The sequence below is a fragment of the Pogoniulus pusillus genome, chromosome 27 (assembly GCF_015220805.1).
Source record: "Pogoniulus pusillus isolate bPogPus1 chromosome 27, bPogPus1.pri, whole genome shotgun sequence".
Classification (NCBI taxonomy): Eukaryota; Metazoa; Chordata; class Aves; order Piciformes; family Lybiidae; genus Pogoniulus; species Pogoniulus pusillus.
In genome coordinates this window covers 18071254-18097054 of record NC_087290.1, presented here as the reverse complement: position 1 = coordinate 18097054, position 25801 = coordinate 18071254, and the positions used below count along the sequence as shown (strand labels likewise).

Below are 25801 nucleotides of genomic sequence, written 5' to 3'. Positions count from 1 at the left end.
CAGTGTCTGTCTGGCCACAGATTGCTTTGTTAACTTCTTGTAAGGGCATTGGTGGGACTTACTCCAAAATCAATATCATTTATTAACTCTAACATTCAAGAGTCTCACCACAGACCATATTTTTGGTAGTAGGCTCCTCACATGGTCATGAGAAATATTACACAGAGGGAAAACAGGGAATCTAGATCACTTAAGAAATAGCTAGCAATAATATAGCAAACATTAAGTCAACTATCAGAAACTGGAAAGAGAATCTTGTGGTTGATATACCACTTGTCCACTAAAGGGACTTGAGAATCATAGAATCAGTCAGGGTTGGAAGGAACCACAAGGATCATCTAGTTCCACCCTCCCTGCCATGGGAGGTTTTTTCCAAGGAAGAGGAATTAGATGTAGAGAGGAAAAGTTAAAGCACACAAGGTAACTTCCTATAGTGAGTGTGCTAACTGGCCTCCAAGTATCTGTCTTAAATCTGTGTCATTTTTAGCAGCTCCAGCTCTTGATTTCATAGATTTAGCAAGACTTTAATGCATTTCTCTGTGGGCTTCTGCAGGGAGTCCTCCTGAGGAGCTGTCACTGTTAACTATGGTTAAGTCACTGCTGGCTTGTTTTATCCCTTGGCAGTTTCCCTGTAGGAGGTGAAGACACTTCCTTGATTGAGTCTTGATTGAGGTTTGAGTGCACTCAACAGACCTGCATTATCAATTGCATTTTCCATACCAGGTTTAACCTGCAGCAAGCACATAGGTAATGCTTCCTCTTGTTTTGTTTTTCCCTTTCATTACTCAGGTCCCCCCCAGCCACCTCCAGACATACGAGTGAACAAAAAAGAGGTGCTCATTACCAAGTCCTCCATCAACTTTACTTTTAACTGCAGCTGGTTTAGTGATACTAATGGAGCTGTGAAGTACTTTACTGTGGTTGTGAGAGAGGCTGATGGTAAGTGCCATGGTTTGATACCATTCTCTTTATAGCCTGTGGGAGTTGCATGGTGAGGTACACTCCTATTCACTACACAGCAGAGGAGCTTCTCCACATCTAGTGGCTGTATTCATAGATCTGCTCCCTAGCCTAGGCACTTAGCAACTGCAGAGCTCAGTCAGAAGCAGTAGGTACATATTTTCATGTATAGAATGAAAGAATGGGTTAGGTTGGAAGGGACCTCAAAGCTCAGCCAGTTCCAACCCCCCACCGTAAGCAGGGACACCTCCACTAGAACAGGTCACTCAAGGCCTCATCCAACCTGGCCTTGAACATCTCCAGGGAGGTTGTGGAGCATAGAATCACAGAGTGTGATTCACAGGGCTGTGCTCCAGGCCCCTCCCCAGCCTTGTTGCCCTTCTCTGGACACATTCAAGCACCTCAACATCTCTCTTGAACTGAAGGGCTCAGAACTGGACACAGCACTCAAGGTGTGGCCTCACCAGTGCCAAGTGCAGGGGTAGAAGGACTGCCCTGGTCCTGCTGACCACACTATTCCTGATCCAGGACAGGATGCCATTGGCCTTCTTGGCCACCTGGGCACACTGCTGCCTCATGTTCATTTGGCTGTGGAGCAGTACCCCCAGGTACTGTCAACAGCTTGAGGCTGTGAGCTGGTTGGGTTTGTAAACCTTCTGTCTTTCTCTGCACCTGGTGTAGGTAGCGAAGGAGCAAAGCCTGATGAGCAGCACCCATTACCTTCCTACCTGGAGTACAAACACAACGACTCCATACGCATCTACCAGACAAACTATTTTGCCAGCAGCTGCACTGAGAACCCTGACAGTGACTTTAAAAGCTTTGCCATTAACCTTGGAGGAGAAATGGAAAACCTCGGGGGACGCTGCGATCCGGACCAGCAGAGGTTCTGCGATGGACCTCTGAAGCCTCGGACTGCTTACAGGTTAGATTGATGGTGGTGCTTGTGCTCTGGCGTGGTGCTGAGTGCCTGATAACACTAAAGCTTCTGCAGATTAATAACTGGGCTGTACAATGGCCTTTGTGTTTGCCTGTGCCTTTGTAAAAGCTTTATCTCTGCCCCTGTTCCACAGGTACCAACCAGTCCTTCGCTAGCCTGGGATGGCTGTGATTAATTAAGCACAAAGCTCTCTGCTGTGAATAGGTTTATCTCTTTCCCTCAGCTTGATGAGAGGCTGTCCTATAGCTGCTCAATCTTAAGTCAGAAGAGTGCTTAACAGGAGAGGGCAAAGATGCTTCACTCAGTCTGTTTGGCACCTCTACCCCACACCAGTGCTTTGGAACGAGGTAGAAGAACTTGGAGGTTATTCCAACCTGCATCTCCATGCTCCAGAGCTACGCCTGAGTTAGCTGTAGGGTGTAGAAGAGGGTGACTGCCAATCATAGGATCGTAAGGGCTGGAAGGGACAGCTCTGGAGATCCTCTAGTCCAGCCCCACTGCTGACTTAGGTACACCTAGATCAGGTTGCACAGGGATGTTTTAGGGTACTGAGTAAAGGTAGGACCTGGGGGGAATAGAACAAAGCTGGAAATGGGTAGATTCAGATTGGATGTTAAGAAGAAGTTCTTCAGCATGAGGGTGGTGAGAGCCCAGAACAGGATGGAAGCCTCATCCCTGGTGGTGATTAAGACCTGGAGGTGTCACCTAGCATGAGGTGTCTCTGCCCCTGTCAGGTAGGTTGGAACTGGCTGATCCTTGAGGTCCCTCCCAGCCCTGACAGTTCTGTGTTTCTGTGATTTCTCCTGTAGCACAGCTCCCTGCAGCCATGTGAAGGGAGAATGTGTCCCTGTGAGAAGCATTTCTGAGTCCCCTCCTCACTGCATCTTCTGGTGGTCCTCCTTTCAAGCATGACCAGGCTGTGTGTGCCAGCAGCCAGAGCTGTTACCTCTGCCAGGGTACCTGAGAGCCCTGCACCTGTGCTGGGTGGGCTCTCCCAGATACTGTATTTAACTCTGGTGCCACCATTGAGAACCATCTGCAGTCAGTGGAAAGGTTTACTTCTCTGTAAGGAGCAAATGAGTCATTCCTTCTCTGCTGCTGGTTTGAACATCTGATGAGCTCTCTCTGTGATGGTGCTGTTGTTTTCAGGATCAGCATCCGAGCCTTCACCCAGCTCTTCAGTGAAGACCCAAAGGATCTCCCTAAACCGCTCTTTGCCGACACCTTCTTCTCTTTACCCATCACAACAGAGGCAGGTTAGTTTGGGGCCTGTTTCTCAATGGCTGCAGCATGTGATCATATATTTTGCCTCTGAACACTCTGGTATCTAGAACGAGTTGCAAAGTGTGGTGCAGAATCAGATTATTGTGCCTGAAGGCTGCTCCAAAATAGGGCTGGGGCCATGGCTTATCTAGCCCCAGGTTAAGAATCCAAAGGGCTGCTTGATGGAGCTGCTGACAGCAGAGGAAAAGGTGAAGGCTCAGTGTAGCTGCCACCAAGAAAGCTTCGAAATGCAAGGGAAGCACAGAATGAGGCTGTGCTTTCTTTTACTCTAGCTGGGAGTGAAAGATTATATATAGAAGTGTGTTTGATAAAAAAACAGGGGCAGAAAAGCAAGGCCAGGGTTTAACTAAAGGTTTAACTGCTTTCCTTTGCCTTGTATTGAACCATTTTCTTGAGCTTGTAACATAATGTCCCCTAAAATTTCTTGATTCTTTGGTTGTTCATACATTTTCCTCAGGGTCCATAAATCCACTGCTTTGTTTCTAGAGCCTCTGTTTGGAGTGATTGAAGGTGTGAGCGCAGGCTTGTTTCTGATCGTGATGCTAGTGGCTGTTACTGCCTTGTTTGTCTGCAGACAGAAGGTTGGGTAAGTGGAGTCCCTTTCTCAGGCTCTGTTACTGAAATCAAGTTGAGTTGTGTTCATTTAAGCAACACAGTAATTAAAGCATAGCTGTGCAATTGGAGGAATGCACTGAACTAGTCAGCAGAAATGTCTGTATCCCCCAGCATCTGTACACACTCAGTGTAGAACTAATCACAGAACCTTAGAGGTTGGAAGGCACCTCCAGAGATCATCCAGTCCAACCCCCTGCCAAAGCAGCATCACCCAGGGCAGTCCACACAGGAATGCAGCCAGGTGGGGTTGGGAAGGCTCCAAAGGAGACTCCACAACCTCTCTGGGCAGCCTGCTCCAGGGCTCTGGCACCCTCACTCTAAAGAAGTTTCCCCTCATGTTAAGCTGAAACCTTTTGTGTTCCACTTTGTATTCATTGCTCCTAACTGCTGTGCACCACCCAAAAGAGCTTGGCCCTCTCCGCTTGACCCCCACCCCTGAGCTATTGATAGACATTGCTCAGATCCCCTCTCAGCCTTCTCTTGTATTGTGGTGCCCAAAACTGAACACAGTACTCGAGGTGTGGCCTCACCAGAGCAGAGTCCAAGGGGGCAATCCCCTCCCTGCTCCTGCTGGCCACAGCATTTCTAATCCCAGCCAGGATGCCATTGGCTTCCCTGGCCCCCTGGGCACACTGCTGACTCACATTGAGTTGTTTGTCAATATGAAGCAGTCAGAGCCACAAATCAAAGCAGAGTTTGAAAAATTCCTTTTTTTTCAACCCTGAATGTGTCAGTTCTGTTAGAGCAGCTCTTGCTGTGACCAGAACATGAGAGTAAAGCAGAATATTTTCCTTTGCATTCCAGCAGTGGCCACGAGAGACCTACAGCGAGGCTGAGCATTCGCAGGGACAGGCCACTCGCGGTCCACCTGAACCTGGGCCAGAAAGGGTAACACCAAAAGTTTTGTTTCTAAGCAGTATCTTAACCTATTTTAGCATTTAACGTATTTTAACCTATTTTGGCCTGTCTTAAGATGGAGTGTCCCATCTGGTGTCACTCACTGATGAACTGTTCTTGTTTTCCTTTTGCAATTGTCTCCAGGAGCCGCAAGACATCCAGGTAAACAGAACCAACCTTAACACCTCAGAAAGCTTCTTGGTAGCCAGCTGCATAGGTCCTGACTGTGATTCATCCTGTGATTTTCTTCCCCCCACCCCGTGTTGAATGTTCTAGTCCCATCAAAGTCACCCATTTTGAAGCACACTTCACCAAACTGCAAGCGGACTCCAACTACCTCCTGTCCAAGGAGTATGAGGTGGGATCCTAACCCAGGTCAAGGGCTTTATGAAGGGGTGGGGGCTGGCTGAAGCAATGAGTTAATGATTAGAGTCCTAGAATCCAGCATTCCTGTGTGGACTGCCCTGGGTGATGCTGCTTGGCAGGGGGTTTGGATTGGATGATCTCTGGAGGTGCCTTCCAACCTCTAAGGTTCTGTGATCCCTTAGGGTTCATTGCAGGATTACTTAGGAGTCACCTCAGAGGTGTCCTCAAGCACTCTGCAGGCTCAGGTGTCAGAAGTAAGCTGCTCTGCACAGCTCTCCAGTTCACTCTCAGGCTCACTGCATGTCCATCCTGCTCTGCCTGAAAACTCGTTTCTGCAGGAGGTGGAGGGTAGCTTCCTGTAGCTCTTCCTCAGAACTGATGCTGTCACTTCCCTGGGTGATGTTGCCTGGGCAGGAAGGGTTGGAGTGGATGATCTCTGGGGGTCCCTTCCAAACTCTAAGGCTCTGATTCTTCAAACCCACCCTTTCTCTGTCCATAACCTTTTGAGAGCTGGACAGAGTTCCAGGGCCTGTCTGGATGCCCGGAGCTAGATTGTCTGGTCCTGCTCTGATGGGGGAGGGTGGGACTGGATGATCTCTTTGGATCCCTTTCAATCCCTGACATCCTGTGAGCCTGTGAATACAGTGAGCAAAAACTGCCTATGCACATTTTGCCAGTGGTGAGCCCAGATTCTCCCTCAGGTTACTTAATTGTGCCTTGCAGAAAAGAAGGACTGGAAAGTGATGTGTAGGTACTAAATGATGACTGTTAGCTGCTTCAGAGGGCAGGGCTGGCATCCCCTACGTCCTGTGTCTCCCCGTGTTGTCATCTCCTTGAATTATTTTCACCTCCCATTTTATTCCAACTTGGGTTTTTTGTTTGGTTTTGTTTTTCAGGACTTGAAAGATGTGGGTCGAAGCCAGACCTGTGACATAGCACTTCTGCCAGAGAACAGAGGGAAAAATCGATACAATAATATATTGCCCTGTGAGTTTTGGATTTGGTTGTGCAATGTTACATCACCTCAGCCATTTTTCACTCTCTCTGCTTTTTTTCCAGCAAGCCTGGTGGAAAAGAATGTAGCCAATCCCTTCCCTCCTTCCTGACAGAGATGAAATGCCTCTGCTAGCTCAGGCTCTAGTGCTCGGAGGCAGATGATGTATGGCCCCCAATGGCTTCACACAGCCCAGTAATTTGGTTTCACACTAGAGCTGTAATGACTGCCACTCGGTCTAGAGAGGAAAAGCTCCAGCTATTAGGGGGCATTCAGTCACTGCTGATAACAAGGAGAGCAGAAATACCAGTGGGGTTGTTTGTGTGCTGAGGATCATCTGTTTGCTGCTTTTACAGGCTCACAGCATATTAGGGGTTGGAAGGGACCCAAAGAGATCATCGAGTCCAACTCCCCTGCCAGAGCAGGGCAATACTGTCTAACACAGGTCACAGAGGAACACATCCAAATAGGCCTTGAAAGGCTCCAGAAAAGGAGACCCCACAGCCTCTCTGCGCAGCCTGTGCCAGGGCTCAGGGACCCTTACACTCAAGAAGTTCCCCCTTGTGTTGAGGCAGAACCTCTTTTGCTGCAATTTACACCCAGTGCTCCTTGTCCTGTCCCAGGGAGCAGTGAGCAGAGCCTGTCCCCCCCTCCCAGCAGCCTTCAAATACTTATAAACATTTATCAAATCCCCTCTCAGTCTTCTCTTCTCCAGACTAAGCAGCCCCAGGTCCCTCAGCCTCTCCTCATCAGCCATGCCCTCCAGTCCCCTCATCATCCTCATAGCCCTCCACTGGACCCTCTCCAGCAGATCCCTGTCCCTCTTCAACTGGGGAGCCCAAACCTGAACACAGTATTCAAGATGAGGTCTCAGCAGGGGAGAGTAGAGGGGGAGGGGAACCTCCCTTGCTCTGCTGGCCACACTCTTCCTAATGCACCCCAGGATCCCATTGGTCACCTTGGCCACAAGGGCACATTGCTGTGCCATGGGTAACTTGTTAGCACCAGGACCCCCAGGTCCTTCTCCACAGGGCTGCTTTCCAGCAGTCACCTCCCAGCCTGTACTGGTGCAGTTTGTTATTCCTCCCCAGATGCAGGACTCTGCACTTGTCCTTGTTGAACTTCATCTGGTTCCTCTGTGCCCAGCTCTCCAGGCTGTCCAGGTCTCTCTGGATGGCAGCACAGCCTTTGGCTTTTAGACAGCCCTCCAAATCCTCCTTCTCCAGAGGACACAGCAAGCCTCTAGCTCCACACAGTGTGGGAGCTTATGGTGAGCCTGGCCTTAAAAACATCCAGGGATGAGGCCTCCACCACCTCCCTGGGTAACATGTTCCAATCTCTCACCACCCTTGTGGTTCTTCCTAACATCCAACCTAAACCTACCTACTTCCAGTTTTTCTCCATTCCCCCTAGTCATAGAATCAGTCAGGGTTAGAAGAGACCTCAAGGATCATCCAGTTCCAGCCCCCATGCCATGCACAGGGACACCTCACACTAGATCAGGCTGTCCAGAGCCTCATCCAGCCTGGCCTTAAACACCTCCAGGGATGAGGCTTCCAGGGTTCCAGGACTTCACCACCCTCATGCTTAACAACTTCTTCCTAACATCCAGGCTGAATCTCCCCACCATTCCCCCCATTCCTATCACTACCTGACAGCCTAAAAAGTCCCTCCTCAGCTTTCTTGTAGCCCACTTCAAATACTTGAAGGCCAAAGTAAGGTCTCAGAGCCTTCTCTTCTCAAGACTGAGCAACCCCCCAAGACCAGCAGCAGCCTCTCCACAATGTCCCTTCAGGTAGCTGCAGCCAGCCATAAGCTCTGCCCTCAGCCTCCTCTGTTTCACACTGCCCATCCCCAGCTCCCTCGGTCTCTCCTCATCAGATTTATTCTCCAGGCCCTTCCCCAGCTTCCTTGCCCTCCTCTGCACTGGCTCCAGCACCTCCACAGCTCTCTTGCATTGAGGTGCCCAAAACTGAACACAATGCTCAAGGTGTGGCCTCACCAGAGCTGAGTCCAAGGGGACAATCCCCTCCCTGCTCCTGCTGGCCAGGAGGATGCTGTTGTGACTCTCTGGCTGGCATAACAAATGCTATGCAACTCAGTGGAGGAGTTTTGGGGTATTCACTGTCTACTTCTCACCTCTCCATATCCCAGTCTTTGGAACACTCCATAGCACCTTGCAGATGAAAGAGACAGTACAAATATAAGCATCTAAATTACCCCTCCCTGTAACATCCTTGTCAGGAAGCTGTCATTCCTTTAGCAAATGGCTTTCTGTAAATGGGAGAGGGACTGAAAAGCAAGACCTAGCCATAAGCCTCTTGTAATCAATTTCTTTCTAGATGATACATCAAGAGTGAAGCTTTCCAATGTGGATGATGACCCTTGCTCAGACTACATTAATGCAAGCTACATACCAGTAAGTGACTCAGGGATGGTGTTCTGAAGTCCTGGCTCTGGTGTAATTTGTCCTTGGTCTGAAACTGAGTATGAAGCTGGATGATTAAGGCTCCACTCCCCCTTCATTTATTCACTTGAGCTAAAAGCCTTAGAACTCATTTTGTGGGTGTGTCTGACTGCCAGTAAGTTAACTGTGGGTGATTTACCCAGCACTTAAGGACACTTGCTTGGATTGCTGTAGTTATGTAAGATAACAGGTCTAATTGGCCAGGGACACACTTCTAAAGGTCACTGATTTTATACAGTGTCCACAGCAGCTGTGGCTATCACTGCAGGTGGCATCCTTATTGTGGAGCCCGGAGCTCATCCTGACAGCGTTGGCACCTTGCAGAGTAGTGAAACTGGCTGAGCTTAAAATAATGCCCTCTGCCAGAGAGCTGTGATTGATAGCAGCAGTGGCTTTAGCAATCCAGATTTCAAGCCAAAACTCAGCTAGTTTGTTAAAAACAGTAAATAAACCCCCCCAAAAAGCAAGCCCCAGGTAGCTCCCCAGCTGCTTGAGACTGTGTTGAACACGGTAAGAGCAATGGAAAGCTCTGATTGCCTCAACAGGAGCAGTCCTTCCATGCACTGCTGCAGTCTCTTCCTTCTTTCTCCAACCATCCCTCTGCTTCCAGGTCCAAGGCAACAATTCAGCTCTCAAAGCCATTGTCCCAGCGAGGGCATTGTAGCTGCAGAGCCCATGGCTCTTTTCAGTTGCTCAGCAGGTGGTTTTTGATACCTTTGTGGACCCTAACAGAGTTCTCTTTGCTTGCAGGGCAACAATTTCCGCAGGGAATACATAGCGACTCAGGGCCCTTTGCCTGGCACCAAAGATGAGTTCTGGAAGATGGCATGGGAGCAAAATGTTCATAACATTGTCATGGTAACCCAGTGTGTGGAGAAGGGCAGGGTAAGCTGTGCCTCTGCTTTACTATTAATGACTGTTTGTGCTTGTTATTTGCATTACATCTACAGCAAAGGCCAAAGCTGTGGAGATACACAGTAAGAGATAAGAGATATAAGCTAAAGAATGGAGACAGGTGAAGACTGCGAGGTGAGGATGCAACAACCACCCCAAGAGATTGCAGTATGTCAAGGCTAGAGTTAGGAACAGAACTCAGTGCTTCTGGTCAGTAACTGTGGTGGGTTAGGAACTTTCCCCCTCACTCCCCCACTATTGAGATTTACCAGACCAGCTGAGACAGCTTAGAAGTAAGCTGAAGGTCTGTTGACAGCAAAGCTAGATGTACAAACATGTATGCACAATATATTGACAAGTATGTACAATTACACTTAAATTAGAGATAACAGAGAAATCCAGACTCCCTCCTGGACAAAGCAGACTGCCCAGAAAGGGCTCAAAGCTCTCCTCTTTCTCCCTCTGCTTTCCCAGGCAAACAAAACCAAGCGGCAAAGCTTGAGCTGTTATTTGTTAGTGGAGAGATCAGGGCAGAGTGAAGGAGAAGCAAATGGAATCAGCACAACCTGTTGACATTTTGGCTTTTTATCCCTCTCAGCAAACCAATGAATGATACAGACCTCATCATTATTTTCTTTTCACAATCAATGATCTAATCTCCCTCATTAAAATACTCCAATTAGCTTCAAACCAGCACAGTAATCCAGGACATTACTCACTGCTACTGTTATAATCCCCTTAAGCATGCAGAGCAACAATCACCAGCATGAAATGCCTGTTTATCACATCAACCCTGATTGACTACTGCCTTAAACATAAGCTCTATAGAACAAATGCTGGTTGTGGAATTCCCACTGATCACAGAATTAACCAGGTGGGAAAAGACCTCTGAGATCATCGAATCCAACCTAGTGCCTTCTAATTAACTAAACCATGGCACTAAGTGCCTCATGCAGCCTCCTTTTAGACACCTCCAGGGATGGGGACTTCACCACATCCCCAAGCAGCCCTTTCCAACGCAAATCACTCTTGCTGGGAAGAACTTCCTCCTAACATCCAGCCTAAACCTCCCCTGGCACAGCTTGAGGCTCTTGTTCTGTCCTTGGGTACCTGGCAGAAGAGCCCAACCCCACCTGGGTACAGCCTCCCTGCAGGGAGCTGCAGACAGCAATGAGCTCTGCCCTGAGCCTCCTCTGCTGCAGGCTGCACACCCCCAGCTCCCTCAGCCTCTCCTCACAGGGCTCTGCTCCAGGCCCCTCCCCAGCCTTGCTGCCCTTCTCTGGACACCTTCCAGCACTTCAGCATCTCTCTTAAACTGATGTGGTAAGCAGAGACAGCACTCACACACTGAGCATTCTTACTGAGTGCGGGTGGTTTAGCTGTCTCAGCAATCCACCTCCTCAAGTGTGACTGCATCCTTCACTCTTTATCAGACAGGGACTTGGTCTATAAAGAGGTGAAACAGATTGGAAGTAGCAGTCATGGAGTGGCACATGTGAGGTTATTTCCTTTCAGGTTACCCTTTTTTCTTCATGAGATGGCAAAAGCAAATGCAGGACAGTGAGTTGTCTCCTCCTGCACTTCAGTGCCTCTGCATAGGATCCCACTAGCATGTCTGGACAAGAGAGATGGGAGCAGACCCTGGAGGCCTGGCCCTCACCCAGGCAGAGCTCTGAGAAGTGTTGGTGCAGAAAATGTTGTGGCATCCAGAAGGAGAGTATCAGTACAGTGCTTCTCGTTCCTCCAGCCACAGACATCTGTGATGAGAACTTCCACTTCCCAGCCCCATCCTAGCCCATTCCCATCCCAGGTCCTGTTTGCTGAGCTGACAGTGGCAGGGGCTGGCATCTACTTCTGAGTTCAGCTACTGTTTTAATTCCTTCAGCAGCTTGCACAGGAAGACTGAAGCCTGCTTCTGCCATTGCTGGGAGGAGACATTGCTTACAGCCCTTACTGGCACTAAGTCTACCTTTTTCTGTGTCCCTGCAGGTGAAGTGTGATCACTACTGGCCCCTTGACCAGGATTCCTTGTACTATGGAGACCTGATCGTTGAGATGCTGTCTGAATCAGTGCTCCCAGAGTGGACAATAAGGGAGTTTAAAATCTGCAGTGTACGTTTGCCTGCGGGGTTGGTTGTTAGTGTTAATTGGCAGGGCTCACTTTGGAAGGCTTCTTCTACTCTAGCTCATTGCATCATGCCCAGCTCATCTCGGGCAGCAGCTGCACTGAAGATGCCTGTTGTGTGTCTGTCCTGCTTCCTCCTCTGTTCCCATGACCCACACTTTGGTGTTCCAACAGGAAGAGCAGCTTGACTCAACGAGGCTCATTCGCCACTTCCACTACACTGTCTGGCCGGATCATGGTGTGCCAGAGACCACCCAGTCCCTGATCCAGTTTGTGAGAACTGTGAGGGATTACATCAACAGGACCCCAGACACAGGACCAACAATAGTGCACTGCAGGTAGGCACAGCAGCTAAAGGTCAGTGCCACAGAACCTTTGTGCATTCCCCTTGGGAAGATCATAGAATGGTTTAGATTGGAAGGGCCCTCAAAGATCAGCCAATTGCAACCTCCTGCCATAGGCAGGGACACCTCCCACTAGAACAGGTTGCTCAAGGACTCATCCAACCTGGCCTTGAACACCTCCAGGGAGGTTGTGGAGCACAGAATCACCCAATGTGATCTTTGATCACATTGGGTGATTCTGTGCTCCACAACCTCCCTGGACAGCCTGTGCCAGTGTCTCACTACCCTCAACCTGTGCCAGTGTCTCACCACCCTCACTGCAAGCAACTTCTTCCTAACATCCACTTTCAATCTCCCCTCTGCTACTTTAAACCCATTCCTCCTCCTCCTCCTCTCATTACAAGACCTTGTCAGTAGTCCCTCCCCAGCCTTTCTCTAGTCCCCTTCAGCTACTGGAAGGCTACTCCAAGGTCTCCTCGAAGCCTTTTCTTCTCCAAGCTGCAGAGCTCCAACTCCTACAGCCTGTCCTTACAGCACAGCTGCTGCAGCTCCTGGGTTGTTTTCTTTTCCAGTGCTGGTGTTGGCAGGACTGGCACATTCATTGCCCTGGACAGAATTCTGCAGCAGCTGGATTCAAAGGACAGCGTTGACATTTACGCAGCAGTACATGACCTGAGGCTTCACCGGGTTCACATGGTTCAGACAGAGGTAAGGCCTGGGGAGCATTCAGTGCAGCAGCACCAGCTACAGTGTGTTGCAGTCAGGGTCTCATCTTAAAGGCTCACAGGATGTTAGGGATTGGAAGAGACCTCTGGAGAGCTTCCAGTCCAACCCCCCTGCCACAGCAGGACCGCAGAATCCAGCACAGGTTGCACAGGAACACATCCAGACAGGGCTGGAAAGGCTCCACAGAAGGAGACTCCACAACCTCTCTGGGCAGCCTGTGCCAGGGCTCTCTCACCCTTACACTCAAGAAGTTCTTCTCATCTTGAGCTGGAACTTCCTGTGCTGCAGTTTCCATCCCTTGTCCTGTGTCAGGGCACAGGTGAGCAGAGGCTGTCCCTGTCCCTTCCTTCCTGACCCCCAGCCCTCAGCTCTTGATAGACATTGCTCAGATCCCCTCTCAGCCTTCTCTGCAGACTCTCATACAGCCAGTCCAAACCATAGGCAGCTGTGCTTCCTATAGATTTGCTCTTAGTGGCTCTGGCTCACAGCCACCTCAGCCACACATCAGGTGATTAACATAGAATCATAGAATCAGCCAGGCTGGAAGAGAGCTCCAAGCTCATCCAGCCCAACCTAGCACCCAGCCCTTGCCAGTCAACCAGACCATGGCACTAAGTGCCCCAGCCAGGCTTGGCTTCAACATCTCCAGGGACAGCCACTCCACCACCTCCCTGGGCAGCCCATTCCAATGCCAATCACTCTCTCTGACAACAACTTCCTAACAACATCCATCCTGAACCTGCCCTGGCACAACTTCACACTGTGTCCCCTTGTACTGTCCCAGGGTGCCTGGCAGAAGAGCCCAACCCCACCTGGCTACAGCCTCCCTTCAGGGAGCTGCAGACAGCAATGAGGTCTGCCCTGAGCCTCCTCTGCTGCAGGCTGCACCCCCCCAGCTCCCTCAGCCTCTCCCCACAGGGCTGTGCTCCAGGCCCCTCCCCAGCTTTGTCGTCCTCTTCTGGACACCTTCCAGCACCTCAATATCTCTCTTCAAATTGAGGAGCCCAGAACTGGACACAGCACTCAAGGTGTGGCCTGAGCAGTGCTGAGTGCAGCACATTACTGTGTTAGTGCAGTGTCCAGTAAATGAGATTTGAGTAGAGGTAGGTGCTTGAGTGCTGGGCTTGGAAGGCAGACAGACAGGACAGCATAATAAGGGAAAGGAACAAAGAACAGAGAAAATCAGATGTACATGATCTGAAAACTCCAAGCAGTGTGGCCTTGTGGCTTTGCAGGTCATTTTTTATTGAGCTGCTCTGTCACTTTCATTAATGGCATTGGCAAATCCATCAGCATTCTGCTGAGGTACTGTGCAAAAGCAAGCACAGTTCTCCCTGAGGTGCAGAGAAGGTTTGGGATTTCTTCCTGTGCACGAAAATCACATCAGGCTAACAGCAGCTCAACGTTTCAGGAGCTGATTTGCTCAAGGTGAATTGTGGAGGCAGTCTTTGCATTTCCCCTGTGAATTGTTAATGGGGAAGGGGGGGAGAGAATCAGAACAGGTCTGATGGGTCTGCCTCTGTTGCAGTTTGGAAACACAGAGGTCCACAATGCTTCCTCATAGATGTAAAAGCCACCTGTGGGCAGAGAGGCTCAGCTGGGAATGCAAGACAGACACCTTGTAGTAGCCTTCCAGTAGCTGAAGTCCCTGCCCAGCCTTCCTGTAGCTCTCCTTCAGCTACTGCAAGGCCACTCCTCTTCTCCAGGCTGCACAGCCCCAACTCTCTCAGCCTGTGCTCAGAGCAGAGCTGCTGCAGCCCTCTCAGCGTCTTGGTGGCCTTCTCTGCACTGGCTCCAACACTTCCATGTCCTGCTTGTGCTGGGGGCTCCAGAACTGCACCCAGGACTGCAGGTGGGGTGTGAGGAGAGCAGAGCCAAGAGGCAGAATCCCCTCCCTTACCCTCCTGTCCACACTGCTCATGTGCATCCCAGCACAGGGTTGGCTGTGATCCCTGGAGGTCCCTTCCAACCTCTAAATTTCTGTGATTCTGCCCCAAACCAGCAATGTCTTACCCAGAGCTCTGTTGTAACCAGCCCCACCCCTGGAAGAAATCACAATCAGCATCACCCAGATAAGTTGCCAGGAATCTTTTGCAGCTCAGCTCACCCCACTTGAGCTGTAACATGCATGGAGCTTGACCACGTAGCTGTGTCAGTTCACAGCCACTGAGCAGCTGTGTCCCTAGCACTGATCTGAGCTGTCAGTTGCATCTGTGTATGGTGTCTGATTCACAGCTCCCTTTCATCGAGGTAGCTTGGAGCTCAGGCAATGCAATCTCTTATCCTCCTGCAGGCAAATGAGGTACATTTATCCTGCAGCTTTTGTGATGATTCAAAGTTTGCTGTGAGCAGTAAGCTGTGAAGTAATCCTTGCACATCTTTGAAGATGAAGTGAAGGAGGTGTGGAGAGGGGGGAGAAAAAAGATGCTCCACAAACTCCCATTTGCTATGTGTGAAGACCTTAATACTTTGGCTTATCTTTTGTGGCTTGGCTTCCACAGGCTGTCTGGGGGTTGAGATAAAAGCTAGGGCCCTGCCTGTTGATGTGGTGGAAGCCAGATCTCACTGGGGAGCCCAGGCCAACAGACAGTAGTTTACAATGAGACTGCTTCAGCCAGAGCTCACAGCACCATCCTGCTTGATCTTAGGCAGTCACAGTAAACCAACAGCAGCTCAACACAGCCACTGCTCAGAACTTGGCTGAAGGTTGTGTAAGACAAGAGCCTGCAGCTGGAGACATGCAGAGGAGCTACAGAAAATTGTCTGTTAGTTCCAAAAAGCTCAGCACAGCAGCTGTAACTCAGGCAGAGAAGCTGGCCCACCTTTACAGTCCCAAATGGTCCCTGCCAAGGGAAGCCTCCATGCCTTGGCCAACTTTCCATCAAATTGGTGGGTGAGGTGCAGGATTCTTCTGGTTGTGGCAATTAAGGAGGCAGGAGTTATAAAAGATGTAGTTATTTTCATTTCTGGAAGGCCCCTGCCCACAACTAGATACACATCAGTTAAATTTGGGTTCTAATTTGGTCAGGAAAAGCTTCCCAAGGATGCTTATGGGCAGTTCATTCACTGGGGAGAATCAGAACACTGGAAAAGTTTAGCCACACAGAGGCTTTGCCTCACTTACAAACAGAAGGCAGCCTGGAGCCCAAGCCCAGGCTGTGCTACTCACTGCGGGGGAGCAGGAATTTCAAGCTGGTCCCTGGCTCCTCTGTGGCAGTGTTGGAACTGCTCAGCCCTTGAGAGGCTTCCAGATCTTCCCAGGCTGCTGGGAAAGAGGCAGAGGATCTCTGACCTGATCCTGGTTCCTCTTGGCATGGAGGTTTGCAGATGTGCAAATGAAGAGAGGCTGAGAGCCCTGGGGCTGTTTAGTCTGCAGAAGAGAAGGCTGAGAGGGGATCTGAGCAATGTCTGTCAAGAGCTGAGGGCTGGGGGTCAAGTGGAGGGGGCCAAGCTCTTTTGGGTGGTGCACAGCAATAAGCCAAGGAGCAATGGATGCAAACTGGAACAGAGAAGGTTTCAGCTCCACAGGAGGAGAAACTTCTTTGGAGTGAGGGTGCCAGAGCCCTGGAGCAGGCTGCCCAGAGAGTGTCCTTCTCTGGAGCCTTTCAAACCCAGCTGGACGTGTTCCTGAGTGCTGCTGCTTTGACAGGAGTGTTGGACTTAATGACCTCTGGAGGTCCCTTCCAACCTCTGAATGTACTGTGATACTTTTCAGAACAAAAACATCAGGAGGTTTGTTCTCTCTGCCATGTGCTTAGAATCATAGAATTGAGCAGGTTGGAAGAGAGCTCCAAGCTCATCCAGCCCAACCTATCCCCCAGCCCTATCCAGTCAACCAGACCGTGGCACCAAGTGCCTCATCCAGTCTTTTCTTGAAGACCTCCAGGGATGGTGCCTCAATCCAAAGCATCTGGAAGTAGAAGCTATCCAGCAGGAGCAGGATGTCAAATTATGCCTTAGAGCTTTCACTCCTGAGATGATCTGTTGAAACCTGATGTTGTTTTGTGTTTTAGCACTTCCAAACCAGGTGATCACAAAGGTTTGCTGTGCGACTGATGTCCGCAGGAGGCTAATTCTAGAAGCTTATTCTCCTCCTTGACACCAGGCTTGATCTTGTCTCGGGGAGTTAGCCTGCCCTGGCTTTCTCAGAGGGCAGAAAATGGGATGATGACAATCCCCAGAGTGACTTAAGCCAGGATTCCTTTGCAGTGCCAGTATGTGTATCTGCACCAGTGCGTGAGGGATGTGCTGAGAGCCAGGAAGCTGCGCAGCGAACAGGAGAATCCTCTCTTTCCCATATATGAAAATGTGAATCCAGACTATCCCAGAGGTGAGTGCAAGCTCTGCAAAGCTTCAAATGCTGTAGCTCATTGACAGGGTAACTGGGTGGGGGGGAGCTGCACTGTCCCTTACCATCAGTGTTTGTTCTTTTCCTGTACCTTCATTTCCTCACTCCTCTGCTTTTTGGCACTCTTGGAACTGTGTCTTTGTTTCCTCCATTAGAAGCTGTACAAATATCTCCTCCTCTGCCTACCTTGTCTTCATGCTGTTCCTGTCTCATGTGTCATGGTCAAAAGAAGTGTGGCCAGCAGGTCAAGGGAGGTGGTTCTGCATCTCTGCTCCACTCTGGTGAGAACCCACCTGGAGTTCTGTGTCCAGTTCTGGAGCATGTGTCCAGTTCAGGGCCATTCTGCCCCTCTACTTCACTCTGGTGAGACCCCACCTGGAGTACTGTGTCCAGTTCTGGAGCCTGTGTCCAGTTCAGGGCCATTCTGCCCCTCTACTTCACTCTGGTGAGACCCCACCTGGAGTTCTGTGTCCAGTTCTGGAGCCTGTGTCCAGTTCAGGGCCATTCTGCCCCTCTACTTCACTCTGGTGAGACCCCACCTGGAGTACTGTGTCCAGTTCTGGAGCCTGTGTCCAGTTCAGGGCCATTCTGCCCCTCTACTTCACTCTGGTGAGACCCCACCTGGAGTACTGTGTCCAGTTCTGGAGCCTGTGTCCAGTTCAGGGCCATTCTGCCCTTCTACTTCACTCTGGTGAGACCCCACCTGGAGTACTGTGTCCAGTTCTGGAGCATGTGTCCAGTTCAGGGCCATTCTGCCCCTCTACTTCACTCTGGTGAGACCCCACCTGGAGTACTGTGTCCAGTTCTGGAGCATGTGTCCAGTTCAGGGCCATTCTGCCCCTCTACTTCACTCTGGTGAGACCCCACCTGGAGTACTGTGTCCAGTTCTGGAGCATGTGTCCAAGCAAGTGACACATAGAAAGCTTAAGGAGGCATCCTAGTGTTGGGGTGAGAGTGCTGGCTGTGTTACACTGCAACTGGAACATGTCCAGAGGAGGGCTATGAGGATGAGCAGAGGGCTGGAGCTGCTCTGCTGGGAGGACAGGCTGAGAGAGTTGGGGCTGCTCAGTCTGCAGAAGAGTAGGCTCCCAGGAGACCTTATTGTGGCTCCAACAGTTCCATATCCTTCTTGTGTTGGGGGCTTCAGGACTGCACACAGCACTCCAGGTACCTCCTTAAGGAGTAACCTCCTTAAACATGGACATCAGTTATTGAGATTCTATGATGAGAGATCAGTTTTCTTGGTCTAGCCCCTAGAAATCAGGGAGCTGTGAGGAGCAGGTTGAGCTCTGGCCCTAGAAATCAGGGAGCTGTGAGGAGCAGGTTGAGCTCTGGCCCTAGAAATCAGGGAGCTGTGAGGAGCAGGCTGAGCTCTAGCCCTAGAAATCAGGGAGCTGTGAGGAGCAGGCTGAGCTGTGAGGAGCAGGTTGAGCTCTAGCCCTAGAAATCAGGGAGCTGTGAGGAGCAGGCTGAGCTCTAGCCCTAGAAATCAGGGAGCTGTGAGGAGCAGGCTGAGCTCTAGCCCTAGAAATCAGGGAGCTGTGAGGAGCAGTTTGAGCTCTAGCCCTAGAAATCAGGGAGCTGTGAGGAGCAGTTTGAGCTCTAGCCCTAGAAATCAGGGAGCTGTGAGGAGCAGGCTGAGCTCTAGCCCTAGAAATCAGGGAGCTGTGAGGAGCAGATTGAGCTCTAGCCCTAGAAATCAGGGAGCTGTGAGGAGCAGGCTGAGCTCTGGCCCTAGAAATCAGGGAGCTGTGAGGAGCAGGCTGAGCTCTGGCCCTAGAAATCAGGGAGCTGTGAGGAGCAGGCTGAGCTCTAGCCCTAGAAATCAGGGAGCTGTGAGGAGCAGGCTGAGCTCTAGCCCTAGAAATCAGGGAGCTGTGAGGAGCAGGCTGAGCTCTAGCCCTAGAAATCAGGGAGCTGTGAGGAGCAGTTTGAGCTCTAGCCCTAGAAATCAGGGAGCTGTGAGGAGCAGGCTGAGCTCTATCCCTAGAAATCAGGCAGCTGTGAGGAGCAGGCTGAGCTCTGGCCCTAGAAATCAGGGAGCTGTGAGGAGCAGGCTGAGCTCTATCCCTAGAAATCAGGCAGCTGTGAGGAGCAGGCTGAGCTTGGAGGAGGCCCAGGACAGAACTAAGCAGGGTCACACAGCTTGGCAGTGCTGGCAAAAGCAGCAGTGGTCTGTGTTTGCTGCCACCCAAACACCTTGCAAGAGCACCATAGGCAGCTGGCAGAGCTGAACACGAAGCCTCCTGCTTGGCTGTGCTCCTCCTGACCTCCCTTTGTCCTTCTTTCCAGATGCTGTTTATTCAAGGCACTAAGAATGTTGCAGAGACCTGCTTGTGTGACCCCTGTTGTTACCTCGGGGGGGCCAGGAGAGGTCAGTTTGAGGGTTGGGGGTTGTTACTGTTGATGCCTGTGTTTGATGCACTAGAAAGGTGCCAGACCTTTCTGTTGAGACTGTTTATAATTTATTGGTCTGGTGATTCATGGGTTTAGTTGGTTTTTTTTTTTCCCCAGCAGAGATCTTAATTTAAGTGTAATGGATATTAATGTATATATAATTAATTGTATTTTGGCCTTATGTAAATATGTATTTTTTTTGGGGGAGGGGGGTTCTAGATATGTTTATATTAATATGAAGCTTCAAATAATACTTTTTTTTTCCCCTTAATATAGTTGTTTTTTTTTTTTAATGGATTATTCCACATAAACTATTTTAAATTGTATGGCTTAACAGGAGCAAAAAAAAACCCAGACTCAATGAGGGAAAATAAACCCCTCATTTTCCTCTTTTGGACTGTTCACTGTTTGTGAGGTGAAATAAGCTACTATGAAAGCAAGGGGAACAGTAGTCCTGTGTAGAAATTAAGATGCTACTCTCTAACACTTCAAAACTTCCTGGTTTTGACCTGATGGAAGCAGGTCTGACCCATAGGACAATGGCAATGCCTTCTACAGAGCTCATCAGAGCTGGCTCCAGCTCACTAGGAGCAGCTGTTTCAGTAGGTCTAACAGAGAAAAATGTCAAACCATGTACACTGCTGTGAAGTCAAGCAAGGCCTTGCCCCAACATGCTTTGAGTGGAGACAGGTCCTATTCTGAGTGCTTTGCACTGGTTTAAGAGGGCAGAATCAGACCACAGCCTGTGTCTGTGCAGTGTTGTCATTGCAGAGTGTGGGAGTGTGGAGCAGTTCTGTTACAAATACACCCAACTATGTGAGGGCCAAAATGCATTCTTCTTTGCTGCTCCTGAGCTGATGCAATCAGAGAATTGTCAGGATTGGAAGGGACCTCAAGCATCATCTAGCTCCAGCTCCTCTGGGACACCTCACATTAGATCAGATTGCCCAGAGCCACATCCAGCCTGGCCTGAAAAACACCCAGGCATGAGCCTTCCACTGCCTCCCTGGGAAACCTGTGCCAGTCTCTCACCACCCTCATGCTGAACAACTTCTGCCCAGCATCCAGTCTGGATCTCCCCTGCTCTAGCTTGGATCCATTCTCCCTAGAGCTGTCACTTTCCTGTCCTGGGTGAGTGCTCAGAAATCCCAACAAAAACTGAACTTGTGCTTGTGCTGGATCTTGAGCTGGGCACATGCAGTGGAAGAACCTCTGCAGCTGCACTTGTGCAAGCATGAAGCTTGTTCACTGCACCAGCCCACTCTGAGTTGTTCAGTGCCATTTCACTATGAGGGTGGTGCTCGTTTTTTCACTTAGGCACCCTCTTTGGCCCCACAAACACCCCCAAGGTCCAGCCCCTGTAGTGAGCTCCGAAGAAGGGATTGCAGTGGAAGCCTCGTTCGCAGGGGCAGGTGGAAGCACAACCAGAGAGAAAGGTGCACAGTGCCTTTCCCCTTCTGTTTCTGTTGATAGCAACTCTTAAGTTAGCAAGCAAGGACAAACAAGGCTGGCAGCTTCAGATGGATCACTGACCCTGCTAATCACAGCTGAACCTGGGGCCACGTGGAGATTGCCGCCGCGCTCCGTGCGCTGCATGGAGCCTTTTCTTCTTGCAAGTGGCAGCTGAGGACCCAAGGTCACCCATCTTGGGTAGCAGCAGCACAATTGCACTCTGAAGATGTTCCAAGTGCACCCTTATAAATTATCTCACTCTCCATGTCACTCTGCTGAGGAAATGGAATTCAGCTCAGCAGTAAACGATCTGAGGGCAAAAGGCTGATTGTGTACTACCTGCCTGTGCTGTTTGTAGTTTTCAGACACACGCTGGGGTTGCTCCTCAGCATTGTTTGCCAGGTCCCTCCTCAGCACCTGCAGAGTTCACAACTCTGCCTCCAAAATGATAGAGCTGCACTAGGAAGCTGTTTGCATCTTTTCTCTCAGCTGATAGTGGAGACAATTCGTAAGCCTCTTCCTGCTCGTCACTCAGTGACATGCTGGTGGATGAGAAGCTCCACATGAGCCACCAGTGTGCAGATGCAGGCAGGAAAGGCAACCCTGTCCTGGGCTGCAGCAAGAGAAGTGTGGCCAGCAGGGCAAGGGAAGTGATCCTCCACCTCTGCACCTGGAGCACTGTGTCCAGTTCTGGAGTCAGTATTACAAGAAAGATCAGGAGGTGCTGGAAGGTGTCCAGAGAAGGGCCAGGAGGATGAGCAGAGGGCTGGAGCTGCTCTGCTGTGAGGAGAGACTGAGAGAGTTGGGGCTGTTCAGTCTGGAGAGGAGAAGGCTCTGAGATGACCTTATTGTGGCCTTCCAGTATCTGAAGGGGGCTACAAGAAAGCTGGAGAGGGACTTTTGAGGGTGTCAGGTAGTGATAGGATAGGGGGGGAATGGATCTAAACTAGAGGAGGGGAGATTTGATCTTGGAGGTCTCTTCCAACTTGGTTGATTCTATGATTCAAATTGGATGTTAGGAAGAAGTTAAGCATGAGGGTGGTGAGAGCCTGGAACAGGAAGCCCAAGGAGGTGGTGGAAGCCTCATCCCTGGAGGGTTTTAGGGCCAGGCTGGAAGTGACTCTGATTTAGTGTGAGGTGTCCCTGCCCATGTCAGGGGGGTTGGAACTGGATGATCCCTGAGGTCCCTTCCAGCCCTGACAATTCTTTGAGAGACAAGCTTAAAGACTGGCAGAGTGCTCCTGAGCAGCTCTGCCAAGCTGGGGCACACAGGAGACCCCCCCAACACACATTCATGTTCTACTTCTGCTTTCCACACGGTTCTGCTCTTACAAAACCAGTGCCAAACCACTGAGAATAAGTTAAAAGTATCTATGTAGCATTTTTGTCAGTGTAAAACACCTACTCACCAGCAGGAGACTTCATTTGTGCCTCTAAGCTGAGCAACAGAACTGATGGGGAATTGTTCACACAACAAGAATGGACTCCAAGGAGCCTGAACAAAGACAGCTCTCAAAGACATTCTCTGCCAAAGAGGACCTTGCTCTTTTGAATGTCTGTGGATGATGCTCAGAATTCCCTTCTTGCTGTTTCCCAGCAACAATGCTCCACAGCCAGCTTGTTGCTGATCCATAAGCTAAGATTTGCACACTTGGAGCCCAGTCCCTTGGATCCCTGCCTTATCCACAAAGCTACCTGAGTCCTTTTCATGGAAGAGTCAACTGGAAATGCTTGCCTGGGAAAAAAAAAGAACCAAACCAACCATCAACCCTTCTGCTTGGGAAGCATTTGCAGGGTTGGGCTTTTAAAAGCTTAATTGATGTTGTTGTTGTTGTTGTTGTTGGGTTTTTTATTTTTTAAATGAAAGTTATTTAATAATGAAAGAAAAAAAAAGAAATGCAATAACTGTGTTTGGGTTTGAATCTGTGCAATACAAAGACAGGATCCACAAAGCAAAAGGGGAGGGGGGGGAGGGGAAGAGAGAGGCTTTTGTTTTACATAGCTGGAGTTGAGAAATGATATTGTTCTGGTTACTGATGGAACACCAAAGTGGGGGAGAGAAAGAGACATAACTGTGAAGATGTCATAGAAGTGCAACTTTATTTTTCCTTCTGCTGCTAAGAGTTATTTATACAGCTCCTCTCTGTGCCTGGAATTGCCAGAAGTATTGTTGTAGTGCCATGATATTTTGCTATGGATTTCCTGATTGCCTTTCACCTGTAGGCTAGAGAAGAAGAAAATGGTGTGAACTTTATCTTCTATATTGTATAGGTTTATTTACATGGCTGGTTTGAAAGCCAAAAGTTGGATGCTGGGGCAGATGGGAGCACTTGAGGGGCTTTGCTGTGCCACTCAGCCTGGGAGTTAATATGTGGGCTGGAAAGGATGAGAGCAGTCACCCTGTTAGCATCTCCTGCCAGGGCCACAGAGCAGAGGTCCACACCTGGCATTCACAGGTACAGCCTGCCACAGCCACAGCTTCACTGGGAGTTAGTATGAGGGCTGGAAAGGATGAGAGCAGTCACCCTGTTAGCATCTCCTGCCAGGACCACAGAGCAGAGAACCACACCTGGCATTCACAGGTACAGCCTGCCACAGCTTCACTGCCAAGGGCTGCCAAGACAGGTGCTTAGGTTTCTTCCTGGCTTTTTTCCAGCACTTCAGACGTAAAATGCCACACAGAATGTCCACCACTCTCCTGATGGGCCCTGTCACAGCGTTCAGGCTCTGGAGCTGTGAGCTCTGGGACCTAAAGCCCTACCAGGCTGCAGCTTTGAACAGAAGCTGAGTGTGCAGCCCCAGTACTCAGGCAGCTTAGCTGTGGAGCCTCAGCTCTGCCTCTGAGGCTCCTAACCTGTTGGTAGCAAAGCAAACTGCTCTACTATCAGAGACCTCACAGCTCAAGGGCTGGTCCAGCCTGGCAGTTGGGTTTTTAAGGCTGGCAGGAGATCCTGGGCACTAGGAAGTAGCTGACTGAGCAAACGCTGTGGGATTTGGGGCACTGAGAGTGCCAGGGATGCTGTCAGAAGCTGCACAGCAGTTTGGCTGTTCCTTGGTTTATTTGAAAGGTAAAGAAGTGTACTGCAAGTAACAGCAAGCAGCCAAATCCACATTGCTCTGCAGCAGGGCAGGAGTGAAACCCCTGAGCCATAAATCCTTTGCCAGTGCCTGGAGTAAAGTGTCTCAAGCCCATCCTCAGCACCTAGCCCACATTCATGTGCTCCACAGTCAGTTTGTGCTCCCAGCAAACTCAGTGCTACTGTTGGCAATTTAAATTATGCCTTTATTTTTAAGTCTATTTTTCTATTTTATAGCCCTGGTCAAGAAATCAAAAATCTATTTGAGTGCATTTTACACCTGTTTGGGGTTTATTTTTTAATAAACAATTCATGAATAAAACATTCATTTAAAAAAAAATTCATAGCTGTGTTCTCTTCTTCTTCTTCTTCTTCTTCTTCTTCTTCTTCTTCTTCTTCTTCTTCTTCTTCTTCTTCTTCTTCTTCTTCTTCTTCTTCTTCTTCTTCTTCTTCTTCTTCTTCTTCTTCTTCTTCTTCTTCTTCTTCTTCTCTTCCACTGCCTTTGCATTGGGGATTTTGTTGGCCTGCTGCTCAGGAGGAAGGCTTGTCAGTGAGTTTGATGTCATGTGAGGTGGGCTTCAGAGGACATTCCAGCCCAGCTCCTGGGCTGCAGCAAGAGCAGTGTGGGCAGCAGGGCCAGGGAAGTGGTCCTGCCCCACTGCTCCACACTGCTGGAGTACTGCATCCAGTGCTGGAGCCACTGTTGCAAGAGGGCTGTGGATGTGCTGGAAGGTGTCCAGAGAAGGGCCATGAGGCTGAGCAGGAGGCTGGAGCTGCTCTGCTGTGTGATCTGTGCTAGATTGTGTGGTCCTGCTCTGGCAGGGGGGGGGTTGGACTTGTTGATCTCCTTGGGTCCCTTCCAGCCCCTGACAGCCTCTGTACTCTGAGGAGAGACTGAGGGAGTTAGATCTGTTCAGTCTAGAGAGAAGGTGGCTCCAAGGTGACCTTATTGTGATCTTTCAGTATCTGAAGGGGGCTGGGAGAAAGCTGGGGAGGGACTCTTTAGGATGTCAGGTAGTGATGGGACTGGGGGGAATGGAACAAAGCTGGAAATGAGGAGATTCCTTTTGGCTCTGACACACGTTCCTGTGGGTGAGATCTGCACATCTGCACTCAAGGCTTGTTGAATTCTCCACAGCAGAAGCAGATGCTGAACCTTGCCTCTACAGTGGGACATGCAGTGAGCCTGGGAGTGAACTGGAGAGCTGTGCAGAGCAGCTTCCTTCTGACACCTGAGCCTGCAGAGTGCTTGAGGACACCTGAGGTGACTCCTAAGCAATCCTGCAATGAACCCTAGGGGACCACAGAACTTTAGAGGTTGGAAGGCACCTCCAGAGATCATCCAGTCCAACATCCCCCTGCCAAGCAGCATCACTCAGGGCAGTCCACACAGGAATGCATCCAGGTGAGTTTGGAAAGTCTCCAGAGAAGCCTCACTCCCAGGCTCACTGCATGTCCACCCTGCTCTGCCTGAGAACTCATTTCTGCAGGAGGTGGAGGGTAGCTTCCTGTAGCTCTTCCTCAGAACTGATGCTGTCACTCCCCTGGGTGATGCTGCCTGGGTGTTTGTGTGGGGGGGGTGGATTGGATGATCTCTGGAGGTCCCTTCCCACCTCTGAAGTGCTGTGATTCTGTGATCTTCCTGCAGATGCTTTCAGCAAAGGAGAACCTGGGCTAGCAGCTGGGTCAGGATCCAGGCCTGGTCTAGTGAGGCTGTCCCTGCTGACTGCAGAGTGGGGGCCAGACTGGATGACCTCTAGAGGTCCCATACAGCCTGCATCATTCAATGATGCTATGATTTTGGATCCCATTCTGCTTCACTGTTCAACTTTGTGCCTGAGAATGGAATTCTCAGGCATTGGAATGGGCTGCCCAGGGAGGTGGTGGAGTCACTGTCCCTGGAGGTGTTGAAGCC

General features: G+C 50.1%; 1 protein-coding gene across 1 annotated transcript in view; it reads left to right on the top strand.

Annotated features, from left to right (window-relative positions):
• The window catches only part of PTPRB (protein tyrosine phosphatase receptor type B), a 69057-nt gene extending 48785 nt beyond the window's left edge, over positions 1 to 20272 (top strand). The window contains exons 20-34 of the mRNA XM_064165897.1: positions 790 to 939; positions 1642 to 1885; positions 3050 to 3156; positions 3671 to 3770; positions 4604 to 4687; positions 4841 to 4858; positions 4973 to 5054; positions 5959 to 6049; positions 8399 to 8475; positions 9274 to 9408; positions 11407 to 11529; positions 11717 to 11880; positions 12459 to 12594; positions 16822 to 16942; positions 19253 to 20272. Of these exons, the coding sequence (XP_064021967.1) occupies positions 790 to 939; positions 1642 to 1885; positions 3050 to 3156; positions 3671 to 3770; positions 4604 to 4687; positions 4841 to 4858; positions 4973 to 5054; positions 5959 to 6049; positions 8399 to 8475; positions 9274 to 9408; positions 11407 to 11529; positions 11717 to 11880; positions 12459 to 12594; positions 16822 to 16942; positions 19253 to 19275 (1655 nt within the window). The 3' untranslated portion in view covers positions 19276 to 20272. The remainder of the gene's footprint in view (positions 1 to 789; positions 940 to 1641; positions 1886 to 3049; positions 3157 to 3670; positions 3771 to 4603; positions 4688 to 4840; positions 4859 to 4972; positions 5055 to 5958; positions 6050 to 8398; positions 8476 to 9273; positions 9409 to 11406; positions 11530 to 11716; positions 11881 to 12458; positions 12595 to 16821; positions 16943 to 19252) is intronic.
• Positions 20273 to 25801: the final 5529 nt, after the last annotated feature.